We start from the raw sequence: 17,265 nt of genomic DNA, 5'->3' as shown, positions 1-17,265 counted from the left end.
AAGGCGAGGTGTCTAGTGCTCTTTTGGCAGCAACCTTGGACTTCATGGTGGCTCCAGTGGTCGCACTGTTGTTGTGGGCCACATAAGGTCCGCCCTTTTCCCCGGTCGCGCCTCAGCAAATTCGTGCATGGCACACTGGTGACGTATGTCGGGTAGCGCCTGTGAGGGGGCACTGAACACAACTGGTTACAGCAGACATGGCCTCCTCGTCCGCATCTCAGAGACGCACGCTTCAGCAGCATGAAACTCGCTATAGACGCGTACCTCTCAGCATAGCATGACGGAGCGGCTCATGAATGCCCGATCGACGTATATTACAGCATCGAGATACCGCTGTCCCCATTATGAAGCCTGGCCTAGTAAGGATATCCCTGTCACAGCTGCTGGTCTGCAGCTGCCATTGGAGCTGTCTGAAAAAGGTGAAGCCCGTCTCCTTCCCGTGTGCGTGCAAAACGCCGACCGAATAAGTGTATGCTACGCCTAGCGTTCTGGCGTGTGAGAATCCCGATAGGACACATATTTCACATCAGAGGGGTGGAACTGAGAACCACTGCGATGCTGCGATCAAACCGTGGTAGCAGGAAGCTGAAACACGTGAAAGCTGTCGCACACCTGCGCCAAACGGCATAGTACAACTTGAGCTGTTCGGTACGCTCACCTACGGGAACCTGGATATATGCAACCAGCAAAGCAGCCGTGACGCACGTGAAAATCTGTGTGTGCTGTGGCCAGGGAGGGAGCGTTTTTGACAACAGGCAAGTACCGTTGAGTTTGAGGCAATGCCTCAACGAAACTCTAACCATAATGAAAGCCGACGTTTTATTGAGCGATCTCATCGCCACAGCATGACTTGATGTGTCTCTTAACGTTATCTGGAAAAGCGACCCCACACAAACTTATGTGGGGCTATGGACAACAACCACCCCACGGGAACCAACCAAGCTACTCGGGTGCAAAACTATTTGCTACCAGGCGACTACCCACGTTGCCATCACCGGCAAATGCAGAATGGACCGAAGCTGATGACCATTCTCTGCAGTCCCCGACGTCGCTGTGAACACGGACGCTGCCTCGCTCCGCAGACACCGCATGCCCCGAAGATGTAGGAGCGGTGCTCGCCGCTATTCCACAGAACATTCGCCCGCGTTTTTTATCTCCATCCCACATGTCGCCCACACCGTCGGACCTGCTTCTCCGCTTCCGACTTTCTCTGTCTTCCACATCTTGGTGATCAAGGAACTCAGTCCCCGAATACATCTGAAATTCTCCCCGCGCCTCACACCGTCTACCATTCAGACCCTGTGGTGCCGTGCCCATCACGGCACCACAGGTCTCCCCTGCACCCTCTCCTTGCGACACAGAGAACTCAGGTTCCGTCGCACGTCCTTGTAGCTCTGGCATACCAGCTGGATTTGACGGCACCCCTCGCCTTGCTGACTCTTGAACAATTACACCGTGTGTGCGCATTTGCCCACTCACTCGCTGGGACAACGGGCTCCCCGGACTGCTGCACCCAAGATTTCTTGTCGACGCCTCAGTGGAAGACGCGAGATCATCACTGCCTCGCACATCGTGGCTCGGATTCCCCAAGTCGCACGGCGCTGTGCCATTGCACTCGATGGGCAAGCACGCTGCCTCGGACTTTGCTGCATGGAATTGAGAAACTTGGTGCGCAGTATCAAGGGGAGACATCAGCTTTGTTGCTGAGGGACGTGCTGGAGCCTCACCTTTGGCTCTTGCTGACTGATCGCCAGCTCCATCTTCCTCAGTGTCAAAGTCTGCTTGGAGAGCATCTCGAAGCGCAGCGGCCACGCAGTCCGGTAAACTACCTAGCGAACTGGATGTTCCTTCATTGGAAATTGAAGAATGCCGTGCGTCACCTTCGACCGAAACTGCAGAAGTTGTACTGGTGAGGCCGCTGCAGCTGCCATTGTTCCGTGATGATTCCAACGAAGAAAGCCCCCAAAGCATTGCGAGATGGGACGGAACGCCGTGCCCTGCGTCTGCACCCTCTGCACCTTTCGGGGAGCACATCAAACCACCGTCCAGAGGGCTCCTAGGCGGCACTGACCCTCCTGGAGACCTGGGGGAAGGTGCCAAAACTGCTGGTCCGCGTCCATCACTGATCGGCCTCTCCTCTGCCTTCAGGCCGCCATGCGCTTGAGGCAGCAGAGAAGTTAAAGATCGAAGATTGAAGAAACTCTCTGCGCGCTCGGAACCGCACAGAGGCGACACACTTCCTTCACGCCTGTTTTGCTGGCTTCCACAATTACCGTCGGGCAATGCCTGATGCCGCTGCTGAATGCTGGCAGCGATAAGCAGACTGCGGAGCGTATCACTCATATTTGTGGACTCCGCGTCTTCAGCCTTTCCCCGCTCCTGAGGCCCCCCACCTTTCTGTCCAGGCGCCAACGATGTCGACGAGAGCAGGGACCCGATGCTCTGTGCAGAGTTCAGTCTTGCGGCATTTTCACATTCTTGCTGAGGAGCGCACCGACGACTGCCTATGCACTGTACGTCATCCATCTCTTTAGACTCAGCAGAGACCGGGCGGTCAGTGAACTTCAAATGTGGTTCCACTGACGCCTTGCAGAGGCTGCGCCCGTCCGCAACATCACCCGCCAACGCACGCCCACCGGAGACTTCGTCCCCAACTGTCCCCTGATTCTCAAGGGACGCTGCGCCACCGTTTCCACGGATTCGCTCCTGTTGTGACTCTTGCTGCTTCTCCTGCAGCAGCTGAAGCTGCTGAAGCAACAAGAACTGCTGCAAAGTGTTCTGCTCCAGCTGACTCTGATCCTTCGGCTGAACTGCCGCGTTATGCTCCGCCAACTGGAGGAGCGTAAAGGCAGTGGCTGCAGCGACGTTACCATCCGCAGCCCCACTCCCTCCAACTGGGACACTCGGGCTCTCCACCCAGCCACCCGTACCGCTTCCCCTCTGAAGCGTGCTAGGTGCGAAGTGAGGGCTTCCTCCGGACAACATCTGCAAACCGATCAAATCCGCGGGAACGGCGCCCCCACAGGAGGCGACATGCCCAGGTCCCGCTGGCCGCGCAGCTTGCTGCCCGTGGAAGCACGACGGGCCAGACCCGCCGCCCGCGGCAGCTCCTGCTGCACTCGCCACCGCAGCGGCCCGCGCACTCGCTTCCAATGTTGCCTGCACCGATGACGGATACGCCCAGCCCGGAGCAGCCCGCTGATATCCTGTTTGCGGCGAGGGCAAGAAAGAAGGAAAATGTGCGCCTGCACCTTCAGAGAAAGCGGAGAGCCCTGGAGAAGCAGAAACACGGAGAGAATCAGGCAACAAGAGTCTGCGCAGTGTCTTTGAACCTGCGAAAGACGCGCGCTTCGCCGTGTCAGGACTGCCGAGATCTTTTCCTGTGTATCTCGTGCTGGACGCGGAGCTTGGCGCAGCCGCCTGCTTCCTGACCCTCGCGGACCCTGCGCCACGGACTCCTCTCGGTAGCAAGTCCTCGTCTCCGGATGTGTCAGCCGTGTCGCGATCGTGAGACGCAAGTGACACATCCTCGCTCTCTCCCTCCGCGAGGCGCGCCTCTGCTTTACAGAGGGAATCCAGAAGAGGAGAAAGGAGGAGCTCCGCCGCGACTGCAGAATCGAGGCTCAGATTGTCCAAGGGAGGAAAGGACCTCGGTACTGAGTCACTGCCGGCGGCCACTGGGGACAGAGGTGCGCTTGCGGTGGAGGACGAAGTGCCAACCGAATGCTTTCTGCACCGCGGCAAGAAGTTCGGCGCGCAGGGGCCACCTCGGCTCCCCACTTTTTGAGACCGAGCGACGCGCCGTGAAGTCGCGGGCCCCGCCGCAGAGTCGTCTACCGAAAAGCACCTGAAGATCTCATCGAGTGCGTCCGATGTGGTCGACGACTGCGTCGTGAAGCTCTTATCGTCTTCAAAGTGCGAACTGTGGGCGTGTATGCGTGCGTGAGGTGCTTTACCCAGGGCCGCCTCGGGCGGCTTCGTCGTGGCCGAGAACGCCGCCAGCGAAGGAAAAAGAGCGGATGAACCTGTACCGTCCAGGTCCATGGGACCGAGGAAACCATCAACCCCGGGGATTCCTGCTGGTCTAACAGGCTTCACGATGGCGTTCGCAGAAGCGTTTGTCAACTTGCTTCGCGAGTACGGGGAGGCGAAGGAGGGCGGCAACCGTCCGGTCTGCAACATGTACGCCTTCGCCTGCTGGGCAGCGTCCCACGCACCAGCAACCCCCCATTTCTGGGAGAAAAACACGCCCACAGGAAACGCGCTACGTAGAAGCACACGAACGGAAATACTCTGCGTGCCGGCGGGAATGCGCTATACTGTGCGGCAACCAGTTTCATCGGATTCACCTCGAATACCATCCCGAGCCCCTAAACTTACCGTCAGCGAGAAGGGTTTCTGGTGCCGGCCACAGTAAGGGCCAGAGAGGATGCGGTAGACCAGTCTGACTTCCTGAACGAGTTACGTGACACCACCCCGGAACACCGCGTGCCGATAAAGACTCGAGGGTAAGAGAAGCACACGAGGCCGAAGCCTGGCGTGCATTTGTAACTCACACACACACGCCAAACGAGCCTCCCGAGGCTGCTGACGACGCCGCGCTCCCGTGACTGGAGGAGGGACTGGCGCGGGGGCTACACCAGACACCGAGAAGAAGAGGTGCTGACTTCTGGGCTTACCTTCTTGTTGCCAGGCTGATAGATGTGGCCGGGCTGAACGTCGTGCACCTCATTCATCTTGACGCTGCGCCTCGAATCCTTCACTCGACAGATCAGTACACCCCACGAAGAGGAAAGAGATAACTCCCAGCTCGGAGCTGAACCCTGTTCGTGTGATCCCGCGTTGCGTGCCTTGTAGAAAGATCCCTGCCAGTGGCTCCCCAGCGGACCACTCCCTCGAAAAATGCCACAGCGTGACTGGACGCTTCGGGAAGGATCGCGTGAATACAGGTTCACACACAGGTGTCTGTACAGAAATACGCTTGCAGCTCGACCGCGAAATGACGTCCACAAAAAAAAAGCGCGGTGTCTCCAGTTATGCACACCGCGTGCTTCGAGCAGGAGCAGCTAGCTCTTCACATGTACTTACGAGCGGGCGTGGATGGAGGAGGTTCAAATTCACGGCGTTGACTATTTTACTGTGACGGCGAGAAAATTTCAGTAGCCATTGCTCCAGGACACAAGACAGCTTTTCAGGACATACCCTCGGCAGAATGGGCACGAACACATAGGGGCACACAAAAAAATTGCCGCCTGTCTGGAGTACGAGGAACAGTCGAGCAACGGCGAGACAAATTTCCTGACCTCGAGAGTCCACGTTCGGCAGGCCTTAGTCAGTGTGCGACAATCACATCGATGTGCACCCCTTCAGATGGCTTGCAATGATGCTGTGCCGAGTGCTCAAACGACCAGCTTCCCAAAACAAATCGTCGGTTTCCGAATCTTCTGACGTAGTAAGATCGTCCGTTGTAGGGTTGAAAAGTGATTCGTTTTCGAAACGGCGACCAAAGAAGGCGTTGAAAACGACACCGGAATAACCATACACTCAAATGATTGACAAGTCCTGACGGGATCTTAAGAGCGAGGAACAAGACTTCAAATCGCTTTACCCAACATAAAGAAGTACAGAAGGCACTTCACTGAAGGCCATAGCTTTTTGACGCGTTGTTCGACCATTCGTCGATCCAGAATACCTTTACCAGTATTCCAGTATGTACATGTGTGCATGAAGTAGAACTTTGGCCTCGTTCAGCTCAACGTTGTCCTACGATTTGAGGATTCATCTACCAGATGGTCGGGCCGCGCATCCCATTAGCCAGTTGCATACTTGATGCTGATGATGCATGGGTCACTTGTGCCACTGGGAGCAGCAGGTAGAACATTAGCCGCTTCGGCTCAGCCTCGAGGGACTGACATTGGACTGAAATAAAAACTGCAACCACGCTCCTTGGAGGCGTCGATCCAAAATCCACTTGAAAATTGGTACGGAAAAACTGAAAGGAAACGAACTCCCTAGTGCCAGGATCCACGTTTGACGAAGAAACCCGGGGGATAGACCACCACACGCTCAGAGGCACCTTTGTCCTCTGCCGCGTTATTCAGAATGTATTCCCGCAAAACCGTACATCAACAGTGTGTTTCGAGATACCAGCTTTCCTGGAAAATCTCTTTTGCATGAACGAAAGAAATACTCAACTATGGCGAATACATTTGACCACCAAGACAATCTCAAACAAAATGTGCAACTCGATTTCGTCGGTCTCAACGCTGGCGAAGTTGATACACGCGGTGGACTGGCGGAAGCGCTCCGCCACAGTTGTTGATGCAAGCATATAATCTCCTCTCAGCCGTTAGACTCTCCCTCATCCTGCGCAAGATGGAGCTACGACTGCGGAGCGAAAGAATTGCCGCTGTTGTGCGAGGCTGGCAAGCGGTTTCGCACCTCCACGGGCGAGCTGCTCATCCTACGACACCCTTCGGACGCGACCACTGCTTGGCTTGGCCGGGTTGTACTGCCACTTATGCCACAGATTGCCGCAGTTTGAGTCCCTGAGAGGTGGAGCTGTTCGGGACGTACAGCGATCTTGGGTGGAGCGACCCCTCGCCCAGATTCATCTGCACGGGCACCCGAGGGGTAGACAACGTAGGCACGCAGGCCTTGATACCCGGTTAGCCTGGCCGTTGGAGGCTCCAGAATTGGAAAAGGCCACCCAATGGGATACCACTGACTCTAGAAAAAATCCATGAGGCCTGTTTTCGTGGCACATTTCGCAGCCCCCTCACGACGTTCGCGCGGTCAAGTCGAACGAGCCCTAGCTTCTCTGACACAGACGGGAGGGGCGGGGTCAACGCGTCCCGTAGACAGACACACCCCTAAGGATGCTTCCCGCCGAAAGCAAACAAGGCCTCCAAAAAGCCGGCTTATTCGGAAAAGCCACGATATACACATTCACCGGGCATGAAATGTGGGAGAATCAGACAAATTAATTGACCGTTTTCATGGGGAGAAAAAAGGATCGACGGGTGTAGGGCGGGCTCTGCTCTGCTAATTTGACCGCCGCCGAGCTGAAGGGAAACCGTTATCTGCTGGTGCCGACTTCCAAGCGCACTAACGACAAACCGCCGCCTGTGGCGATGGTTCATTTCGTGTCGGACACAAGCGACGCGGTGAAGTGGTGTACGGTGGAAGAAAATGGATGAAAAAGAATGGGGAAACGTTCTGGCAATGGAGAAACGAGGGGCCCTGGGGCAAAAGTTAGGCGGCCGCACTAGCGCCGCCCACCCGGACGCCGTCCCTCCCACCCCCGGAGAGGTAGTTCCTGCTGGGGAAGAAGCACCTCTGGAAATATGGCACACTCCTTGCTGGAGAGCGAGAGATGCACCTCGTCCTCAAATGTGCACCGGCGTCTGTGCCGGTCTCTCTCTTCGTCAAATAGTTTGCACCAAACACTACGCGAAACTCCACGAGATTGTTTTTTTTCGACCCTTCTCTATATGTAGGTAGACGCACATATCCACACGTACACCGAATTTTACACCACGCGGTGGCGTCAATCCGCCTCGTGCCTTAAAAGAGCGATGCACACGGCTGTGAGAGTTAAGAGCCCGACATGGGTATCCCCTGAGTGTCGTGTCTTCGCCAAATTGCCGTGGTGGTGGTTTTCTGGTGGGTGGGGAGATGCGCGGTGGGGCAAATAAAACAACGCTGGGATGGCGACACCCCGTCCCATCGACCCGAGGCGCCTGTAATGCTGGTGACATTTAATCACACACAATAGAACACGGAACTAATATTATTCAGTGGTCAGTTATGAGGACATGGTTTTCATTCTCAAGATGCAATATTGGGTCGCAGATAGGAGCGAGGAAAGATGTGCAGGCAAGGCGGAGAGGGACAGTTAGACGCTAACCAGCATGTGCAGATCCCTGTCGAGAGACTCACACTGAGTGAGCCTTCGGACGGATGCTACTCAACCAGCTGGTGCCGCAGTACCAGCAGCGCAGGGCAAAATGGACAACCAAAGATGACGCAGCTCCGAGGTCCGGGCGCTAGTACAGATATCTTTAGAGAAAAGCGGCTTACAGAAATGGCGAAGACGGTGCAGGAATGACAGGATGCCAGACATTTAGTAGCCACGTGACCGCCCCGCGCCAGTTGTCCCCTCCCCCCCCCCCCCCGGCTTAAGGCGGGTTCCTTATCATTGACTGCGCTTCGGCCTTCGGTGACAGAGATTCGCACACGGCGAATTGAGAATCGAGTAATCCATGATTGCGAAGTATCCAATTAATGGATAGATTCTACTGGATCTGAAGTTTTCCGCTGGGATCTCGGTGCAAACTGTCGGGTTGCCTTTTTCGCTGCGCGCATGCTTTGGACGCATTCGACGGATTTTTTCGTCGTCCGGGGTGAATCTGCGCTGCGCTCTCGAGAGTAGAGGAGCTGTCTCTTCGGAGAGCTGACCTTGTACTCTCATCTCGCTGCTAACAGCAGATTCAGGGGCGGCGTCACATGGAGCAAGGCAGTAAGGGTCACGTGACGGGATACAGCCGAAAAGGTGAAGGACTCTACCGTTCACTGTTGAGACGGATAAACCGATAAAGTTCCGTCCGTTTTCGGTTATAACCAGCTCTTTTTGGTGCCTGGGTTTTGTCTTCGTGCACGAGTTTCAGCATGATCATAGCATCGGCGGTCACGGAGCAGCCAAGTGTATCGAGTGTCGACGACGGAGCGTGCTGCCGTCCGTAATGTTGCCTCATGCAAGGTTAGCCGGGGGGAAGCAAACGGGGCAGATCGATGGACCTCGTTGTGGTGATTATGAGTTCACAATCTCTGGCGAACGGCATTAACAAGACGAGAAGTCAGGCGTGCATGAAGGAGTGTGAAGATAACCGCGCATCTCCGGTACCGGTCTCCAATTAAGCGATGCGCGGGAGCGTCTCCCGTGCATGACAGGGCTCGACTGTGCTTGGTTGACAAAGATTTCGTGCTGTGAATAGACATTCTTTGTCGCGATTTTGCTTTACACACTGGGCTTACAGTTTCCGGGTTTTCTACGTCACCGCGATGACGAAGTATGCGACGGACCTCCAAGATGGCACAGACGGCCAATGCAGATCGGTCACTACTGCGACAGAAGGATTGAATCAGGACACTGACCAAACATGGCCGGCTTATGCGTTGAACAGTCTCAGCCACTCCGCAAAGCGGCCTAGGCGACAATGCCTGCATGGGAATTTTCCTGCATACTATGTAGGCCGGCGCGCCTTCTGCCGGTCGCATAACTGTAGCAGCAGGGGACTCATCCGGCCTGCGCAGCGCTCACCGAGTGTGTGTAGCGAAGTCTCTGACGGCTCGCTTTCCGCGTCGGCAGTGTATCTGCAACGTAGGGTACTGCAGCGGCATACAAACTCAACAACGGATACCCGGGGCTTTTCGCTGCATGCGGTGGATCCGCGCTTGGATGCACTTGTGTTGGCGCATGGTAAATTCCTTTTTGAAGGAAAAGACGTTCTGGACGTGGGGTGCAACGCTGGAGCGCTCTGTTTTGCTATTGCCGGGCTCTTGCACGCGAAACGTGTCGTTGGCCTTGATATTGATGACGAGCTTGTTCAGCTTGCGAATGCCGCTGGTGCGAAACTGCGTGATTTGGCACTGCGACCACACTCTCTGGAGGCAAAGGCTGCCGCATCGAGAAGCATCGACTCCGAAATACAGGGAATCCCAGACATTGGCCACTCGAACCCAGCGCCATCTGTGAAGGAAGATGATGTAGCTACACGAGGGGAAACCTGTTTGATTTCGGCGAAGAGGCGTAAAATTTCTGTACCAGTTCCACTCCTATTTGCCACTGACGACCGTGACAAGAAGTGCAAAGTAGAGGGAAACCCTGCAGGGGTGGTGGACGATGCGGGGGGCCCCCGGTTCCAGACGCGCAGCACAACACGGAAACCACACCACAAGGGGAAAGATTGCTTCTCACGGCTGCTGGGACCAGTGCTGTGGAACGCGTTGGTAAAAGAGGCAACTGCACCGAGAGAGAATGGCATTGATCCTCAAAGCCTAGATATGCCTCAAGACGTGCAGGTATCTGAGCAGTGGAGGGATGTGCTCCAGCCGGCGCGCGAAGACGAAGACTGTGGAGTAGACAACTCTCCCCAGAGATCTCCTTCCTCTGTACCGGCGACACCTTTTCCTTTCAATGTGTCTTTTGGTTCGTGTGATATCGTAGAGGGGTTGCCGCCGCCTTCCTGCCCCGCATTGGGCTGTAACGAATGCTCATGCCCAGCTTGTTTTACATCGTCATGTTGCGAGGCGGTGAGACGGGTCCAACGTGCCGCCAGGATGCCGCCACTGTCTTTGGCGCCTTCACTTTGTTCTTTTGATGTTATTTTGTGTTTGTCGGTCACAAAGTGGATTCACCTGCATCAGGGAGATGGCGGTATATTGCTCCTGTTTTCACGGCTTCATGCTATGCTGAAGGCCGGCGGGATTCTTCTTTTGGAGCCACAGGACTGGGCGTCCTATCGACGTGCTAGACGGCTGTCTTCTGCATTCAAAGAGCAGCTGCGCCGTATTCGACTGCCTCCAAAGTTGTTCACTTCGGTCCTCACCATGAAAACTTGCCCAACATCTCATATCTCGGGCTGTTCGATGCCGTGCGCCGCGGCGTCGAGCGGGGAAGAAACGACCTGCCGACTACTGCCGGCAGGAACGCCACACCACACGGAGGGGTCAAGGCTGACTTACGAAGATGCAGACAGTATTCACTGCTCTTGCTGCTGCATATCGAGTCTGTCTCGATCCTCCTGTGACGGGCTGCCGCCAGATGACTCGGCTGAAAGGGCCGAGCAGCCGTTTATGCTCTTGTCTTCACTGGATCCGTGGAGCAATGATGGTCAACATTTCGGACCTTCCCGATCTCATAGAGAGGACGATCTGGCCGAAGGAGAACGACCAGTTGAACCAGGAGTGCTACTAGAAAACCGCCTGCAGAGCCCGGCAGTCGATGCTATCAGTGGAGTGGATGGCGCGCGTTCACCAGTTGAGCGGAGTATGGTCAGCGTAGGCACTGCTGCCGGAAATTCCTTTCATGCCTTTGACAATAAGGAAGGTCCTCCCCAGCCGGGGGCGTCTGCAGACACCGCCAGACTGAGTGCGAGGAATCCCTGTGACTCAAGAGGCAGACTATCTGACAGGCGTATCCTTGTTTTACGGAAAACAGGCGACGCGTTTTCGGTTTGCTGCTGCGCTCTCGAGAGGATGGCTTTCCGTGCTGCAAGGAGCTGTGGACCCGCATGTCGCAACTTAGGCAGCGGGGCACACGACACGGATGACAGATGTTGAAAAAAATAAGGTCCGGCATGATCACCAGCCATGACCTCAGCATGGAAGCCGTCGTGTCTTGAATTATATGCCTTGCAAACACGATTGCGTTTTTTATGAGCTGTGTCCACGTATGCAATCGAGTCACAGCCCTCCGCGCACAATAGCTTCCGGGAAGAAATTCCCAATTTTTTACGAAAGGGAAGTTGTAGCATTAGGGCATTTCTTAAGGGCGAAGATTAGCGATCCTCGGGAATGTCTACTTCATCTGCCTTCCCATATGCTACCCCGTCAACGATACGACTGGAGTTCATCGTTTGCGAAGAATTATGAACATCAGAGAATTCCCTTAACTTGTGTATCCCGTATCGGACAACAACGCGCCCACGAGTAGGACGAAACCTGCTGTTACAGATCCTGCTGCTAGTCAGGAATGATAGTCTGAGCACCGGCTCGTTCTAGTTATATGTCGTGGATCTTTTTTTGATTTACGGTCAGGCTTCGCTTCCTGTAGCAAAGAAGTTCTTTATGGTTTGCAGTACACCACCACCCCACTGGACTGCTATGCCACGCCCTTCCTGAGCGAGGAAGCTCTGCTGGAAGGGGCCCATGCGGATCGCACATTCTTCATGACACTGGTGCAACGGCGCGACTCAACTGAGCGGAAGCATATTGTACGACTCCGAGTTGACCTAGTGAATACTTCGCAGTTTTCACTTCCTCTGGAATAGTTTGGAGCTCTCGCTCGTCACCGATCAGATGACTCGAGACGAAGGTCAGGAGCGAGTCGACGACGCCAAGCTGAACGGTGCTGGAGGCCACGCCCGCCTCGTTCCTTGAGGCCACATCCTTATTTTAAAGGTGGCAGAACATTCAGCAAATGCCCGAGTGGTGTTCAGAAAATACTTACACGGAATTTTGGGGCTGCGGGTTCAAGCAACGGTGTCTTGTGCAGTGATGATATTCAGGTCGACAGTCTCATCTCTCCCCTGCTGCAAGCCGTACACTAGACGCGCAAACGGAAAGAAAAATAATGAAAATTATAGGTGAAGGTCTAGACAACGGACCACAATGGCTGTCTTACAGGGAGAAACAGCATTAGGCGTGTGCACACAGTTTCTGCTTTCCAGTGAAAACATCCGGCCTTCCCGTCCATTTGGGCCCCCCGACTAGTTGAGACCCACACCAGACGGCGCTCGGCGACGGCTCTACGAGTAGGCCCTCTCGGTTGCAGCCCCACTTCTACAACCCCAACGACCATACTCGAGAGAACCAGTATCAAGACGCCTCTTTGGTGAAAATGGTGAAAAGCACCGTACGGGTAGTGGTTACCCCTGAGACGGCGTACTGCCCCAGCTATTTCTGAGAGATACACCTCCATCGTGCCGGTGCTCGGTTCTCAATCCCCGGCGTGGAACCAGGCAACTTGCATGGCTAAGATCTAGCACGAACTTGCATCGTTTCCATCATGATCTTGTGCGAAGTAACAACAACACAAAAGTCTTAGTGCTGTTGCTCGATGTTACACTGTCATTCAGTGCATGCATGCGTCAACCTAGAGCGCGTATTGGCAACCCGGAAGACAACCGCGACAGAAGTTTCCAGAATCAAGTTGCTCTCCGAAATATAATACCGTCTTCAGTACAACCGCTAAGGAATTGAGAACTTATGTACTCTTTCTTGTCAATCGAGGGTCGACCGACAACGCGTCGTGCGCTGCCGTCACGCATGCACAATGTGAGGAAGAGTATTTAATCCACACTTTTTCAGTAAGTGTGTGTCTGATATTTCTGACTGTTACTACGAGAACCTCCGCTTCCAGTTCCTTTATTGTGCCGGGGAAGCAGTGAGCCTTCCAGCATGAGTGGAGGCCTTCACTGTGTTCGGAAGACCACTCGATAAGGGCATTTCGGCGAAAAAAGTCAACCTCGTGATGCCCCGTGTTTGACCTGTAGATCCTCTGCTGCGAACCTGTAACGCGGGGGATGCGTGGAGGCAGTGGTGCTGCGGTTTGCGCTCCGATTGAACATGGAAGGAAGTCGGTCGGGCGGGGAGAGAGATTGCTCTCGGCACAGGGAGCGCGAGACTCCTAGAGAGCGAGATCGAGGACGTTCGCGAGACCGGGGTCGGTCTCACGAAAGGGGACGATCGTGCGACAGAGGACGATCGCGAGACAGGCAACGGTCCAGAGAGAGAGATCGCTCACGGGGAAAAGACCGGACGAGGGCTATCGACCAATCGAGAGAACTGGCCACGTCGCGGCCAGACAGAGAAAAGTCGCGGGACTGGGAGCGGGCCAAGGACAGAAGCCACCTTGATCGACAGAAGTAAGTTGATTCATTTGATCTGAACGTGCTGTCCGTTTGTCCACCAGAATCCATCAACGCACCTGCGTTAAGAGGCACTCTCATGGTTAGTACAACCGTTGCACTTTCGCAAGAAGCGTTGCTGTACGAGGCCAATAAGCGTGACTATTTTTTTGTCGGTGTGCGCAGCCCCAGTAAAGACAGGTACAGCTACAAAACAACCCATCGGAGTCGTTCACCCCGCACTCGCGGGTCTACATCACCAACTCCAGAACTGCCGTCTCGAAACGCAGAGGGTCGGTCTGGTCGCTACCGTCGAAGCCGCAGCCGCCCATCGGACCCACCCGAAAGGTCGCGGAATGGTCCTAGCAGTGCACATGATAAGAAAACGGTGCCAAATAAACATAATGTTGAAAAACTCATCGAAGATGAGGTTGCACGTAGGGTGGAGGCAGAGGTGCAGAGACGCGTTGAACAACTGATCAACTCGCCCGAGTTTCAGAAAGAGCTCGACGCCCGGCTCGCTCAGGAACGCGAGAGGCGAGAACGAACAATGAGGAACGACATCGAGAGAGAGAAGTCACGCATACTAGAGGACTTCAGGAGAAAGGAGGAAGAGGACAAACGCTCAAAACAGAAGCTGGAAGATATTTTAGCTGAAAACGAGCGTAAAGTTCGACTGGAGCAACAGCGCCAAGCGGAGGAGCAAGCAAAGGCAGATGAGCTCCGCCTTATGGAGCTCCACCGACTTCAGGTGGCGAGGGAAGAGGAACGCCGAAAGAAGGCGCTGGAGGAGAAAGAGGAGACACGAGCTTCGACCCAGCCTCTACCGCGACAGAAGCTAGCTTTCAAGATGAAGGCCACTTCATTGTTTTGACGCCGCGTTCATTGCTCCTCCCCCCCACCCTTATTCTTTTCACTTCTCGAGAAATAATTCCAACGATAAGACTGGAATGCGAATTGTGAAAGGAAAGTGCTCTCGTGGACTTGTGCATACGCGTGCTTCTTATATAAGACCCGTCTTGTCCTGTGCACGCGCGCAACGCATGCCCTATTGTTTTCCTCTAGTATGACTTGGTAATTGGCACGTGATATGGCGCAAATGGCAGCCGAATTAAGAGCTCAGAGTTGACCGCTGCATGCCTCTACTTAACTGGCCATTTCTCAAAGGGTCAAAGTGCGCGATGACCTGGATTTCTCGGGTCAGCGAGTATAGAGCGTACACACAGTGATTGTCGCGCCAGTGTTTTTTGGAAAAGCGTTCATCGTCCGGTTTCACTTTGTCACCGCCTGCAGTCCAGCCCCCTCTCCCCACATTCGCAGTCGCTCTTTGTGGCAGCAGTGAGGCGTTCTGTTGCGTGTCGTCCTTGTGGGCCGTAGTAGATAAACATCACGTCGGCAGCATAGCGAGCGAGATTTCCTCTACACCAGAATACATTCAAGGAAGGAACGTAACCAGGAAACAGATTTAATCCTGTACCCCAGTATAAATAAGACTGCGCAGGCCATCTGGAATCATGCCTACATCATAGCGCTGCCACCCCCCCCTCCCTTTGCTCGGCCTTAGCTTCATTCTCTGGAGCGCGCAAATGGAGTTCCCCGCCGCGCGACGTCCAAGTGGACGGGTCGCCCAGAGTGCTGGATATACACTTCTGGCGTAGATGGATACCGTGCGAGGAGAATCGAAGCATCGACTCGCAAGGCAGACTAGTTCGCTGTCCCAGTACCTGGTGCTCGGCCAACATTCACCTGTAGCTTTTGGATATTGCAAACAGTAACATGGATGGACGCTTGCTTCTTCTTCTTGTCGTGTTCGGCCTCGTATCACCTGCCTGTGGAAGGACGCATAAAGATGATGGCTTGCGGGCTCGGGGCGGTGAATTCCAACACATTTTGCAACCTATAGAACCTTTTGCAGAGATGGTTACTACCAGCACAGTGGCACCCGCCCGTTTGCCTTTCACCGCTGCAGTCCCTCCAGTGGTTGCCAGGGCAGTCGAAGTGTTGGGTCTACAGTATACCAACATCACGTACATACACATCCTGGTTGCAATGGCTATCCCCTTCGGTCTGATTTACCTCTGGTTCGCGGTAGGTTGAAATGCAGAAGACCAGAGACCGAGTGTTCGCAGAAGTTCTGTTGCAGTTTGCTGGCAACGCAAAACAGGTATGTCAAGCTGCCGTGGTATCCAATGCTCCGTGTCACGGATCTGCAGCTGCAAACAACTTTTGCGGCGACCACGGCTGCGCTGTTTTTCTTCTATCTCTCGTTGGCCCTTTTGATCAACCTGCGAGTTCCGTAAGCGAGTACACCTCCGCGCCAGTTTTGCGTGAATGCTTCACTATCGCTGCAGGCCGATGATCGGGAGCGCCATTTCCGGCCCGCTGTTCGTAGCTGCGCTTGGTAAAAGGGACTGGACGAATGGCTCATGCTGCTCTGATGATGCACTGCATATTCAGTACTTGGCCTGTGCTTCCCGGAGCACTTCGGTGGGTGACAATCCACATAAGGCTTCAAAGACTTTATCTCATGAAGCAACCGATATTAAATCCAGGATGGTCAGGCTTTCGCAAGAACGAGCACTCGTGATGATCTGACACTTACACTTGCCTTGCCAGGACAAACACTATTCTGACAGCTGACATTTTACTAGTTGCCCTCGTCTGTAGGCTGAACTTCGCAAACAGCGCCGCCTACAGTGCACAACATAATGCCGTTTCCAGACAACCTTACGGTACTACGTCGGCCGCAGCTTTCTTTTGAAGCATTCCACGCTGTTCTGTGCTTCCTGTAGGCCCCGCTGTTCTGGCCGAATTATGGCATCCTCGCGGGTTTTCCTGGGTTTGCTTCGTCGCCTCCCGCAGTCCAGATGATCTCGTGTAAGTTGACTGTCATCGCGTACCCGCTTCATGCCTCGCGGAAATCGAAAACATCCTTTCCAGATTTCGCGACGGTTATCTTCTGCGCATGTCTCCTTTACTTGATCCAGATCTATACCGGCCCGGTAAGAATGACAGGCACATATACGTATTCGTGATATGATGTGCAACGTTAAGGAACGCAACTGCCCTCCCATTGTCAACCGAAATCTGGTGTCAGCGTTTGTCTCCGGCTTCGTGGTGACTGCTTCAGTAGCCTATATAGCTGCTCTGTCCGGCATGATGACGTCGACGGCGTTTGAGGTAAGCAATTCAAAACCTTATTGCCCCCCTCGAAACAAAAGTGACCCGCGATCAGCCTGTCGGCTTCGTTGGCATGCCAAGTACGTCTCGCCGTGTTGTCTGACCCACAGATATTTAGCGGCGAGACGTGTTTGTCGCCAGGCCTCTTTACGTATAAGGAACCTTCCACCTATCAGTTGTTGGTGAGTCGATTGTCTCGTTGTTCCCTATACTCACGCCGACACATGTGCTTCGTAGGCGTTGTGGGCCGCTCTCACTGCGGGAGGCTACGCAGTGCAGCAAAGACGAGACAAACAAAAAGGTCCAGTCGAATAACCGACCAGTGACACAGTTACGTGGCAGCCAAGCAGGTGAATGCACCTCGATGCCACTCGATGGCCGGCTATGCTCTGTTGCCGGTTGTCTTGCCGTGCTGATCCTTTCGGCCGATCATGGGCGAGCACACTCGCGACTG

The 17,265-nt window shown here is 54.6% G+C and overlaps 5 protein-coding genes across 5 annotated transcripts; 4 read left to right on the top strand and 1 right to left on the bottom strand.

Annotated features, from left to right (window-relative positions):
• Positions 1 to 942: 942 nt before the first annotated feature.
• BESB_037410 (AP2 domain transcription factor AP2VIII-5) lies at positions 943 to 4,736 on the bottom strand (the record flags this gene model as incomplete). The annotated part of the gene is made up of 3 exons (XM_029362327.1): positions 943 to 4,233; positions 4,381 to 4,452; positions 4,680 to 4,736. The coding sequence occupies 3 exons, from the start codon at positions 4,734 to 4,736 to the stop codon at positions 943 to 945; spliced, it is 3,420 nt and encodes a 1,139-aa protein (XP_029221292.1).
• A 4,327-nt stretch (positions 4,737 to 9,063) lies between these two features.
• On the top strand, positions 9,064 to 11,308 carry BESB_037400 (bicoid-interacting protein BIN3; the record flags this gene model as incomplete). Its single annotated transcript, XM_029362326.1, has 2 exons — positions 9,064 to 11,055; positions 11,222 to 11,308. The coding sequence occupies 2 exons, from the start codon at positions 9,064 to 9,066 to the stop codon at positions 11,306 to 11,308; spliced, it is 2,079 nt and encodes a 692-aa protein (XP_029221291.1).
• A 773-nt stretch (positions 11,309 to 12,081) lies between these two features.
• On the top strand, positions 12,082 to 12,162 carry BESB_037390 (uncharacterized protein; the record flags this gene model as incomplete). Its single annotated transcript, XM_029362325.1, has 1 exon — positions 12,082 to 12,162. The coding sequence occupies one exon, from the start codon at positions 12,082 to 12,084 to the stop codon at positions 12,160 to 12,162; it is 81 nt and encodes a 26-aa protein (XP_029221290.1).
• A 1,569-nt stretch (positions 12,163 to 13,731) lies between these two features.
• BESB_037380 (uncharacterized protein) lies at positions 13,732 to 14,505 on the top strand (the record flags this gene model as incomplete). The annotated part of the gene is made up of 1 exon (XM_029362324.1): positions 13,732 to 14,505. The coding sequence occupies one exon, from the start codon at positions 13,732 to 13,734 to the stop codon at positions 14,503 to 14,505; it is 774 nt and encodes a 257-aa protein (XP_029221289.1).
• A 1,043-nt stretch (positions 14,506 to 15,548) lies between these two features.
• Positions 15,549 to 17,126, top strand: BESB_037370 (uncharacterized protein; the record flags this gene model as incomplete). The annotated part of the gene is made up of 7 exons (XM_029362323.1): positions 15,549 to 15,712; positions 15,983 to 16,032; positions 16,353 to 16,363; positions 16,424 to 16,508; positions 16,572 to 16,633; positions 16,686 to 16,811; positions 17,049 to 17,126. The coding sequence occupies 7 exons, from the start codon at positions 15,549 to 15,551 to the stop codon at positions 17,124 to 17,126; spliced, it is 576 nt and encodes a 191-aa protein (XP_029221288.1).
• Positions 17,127 to 17,265: the final 139 nt, after the last annotated feature.

Source organism: Besnoitia besnoiti, chromosome II (genome assembly GCF_002563875.1).
Source record: "Besnoitia besnoiti strain Bb-Ger1 chromosome II, whole genome shotgun sequence".
Taxonomy (NCBI): domain Eukaryota; phylum Apicomplexa; class Conoidasida; order Eucoccidiorida; family Sarcocystidae; genus Besnoitia; species Besnoitia besnoiti.
This window is presented reverse-complemented; position numbering and strand designations above follow the sequence as displayed.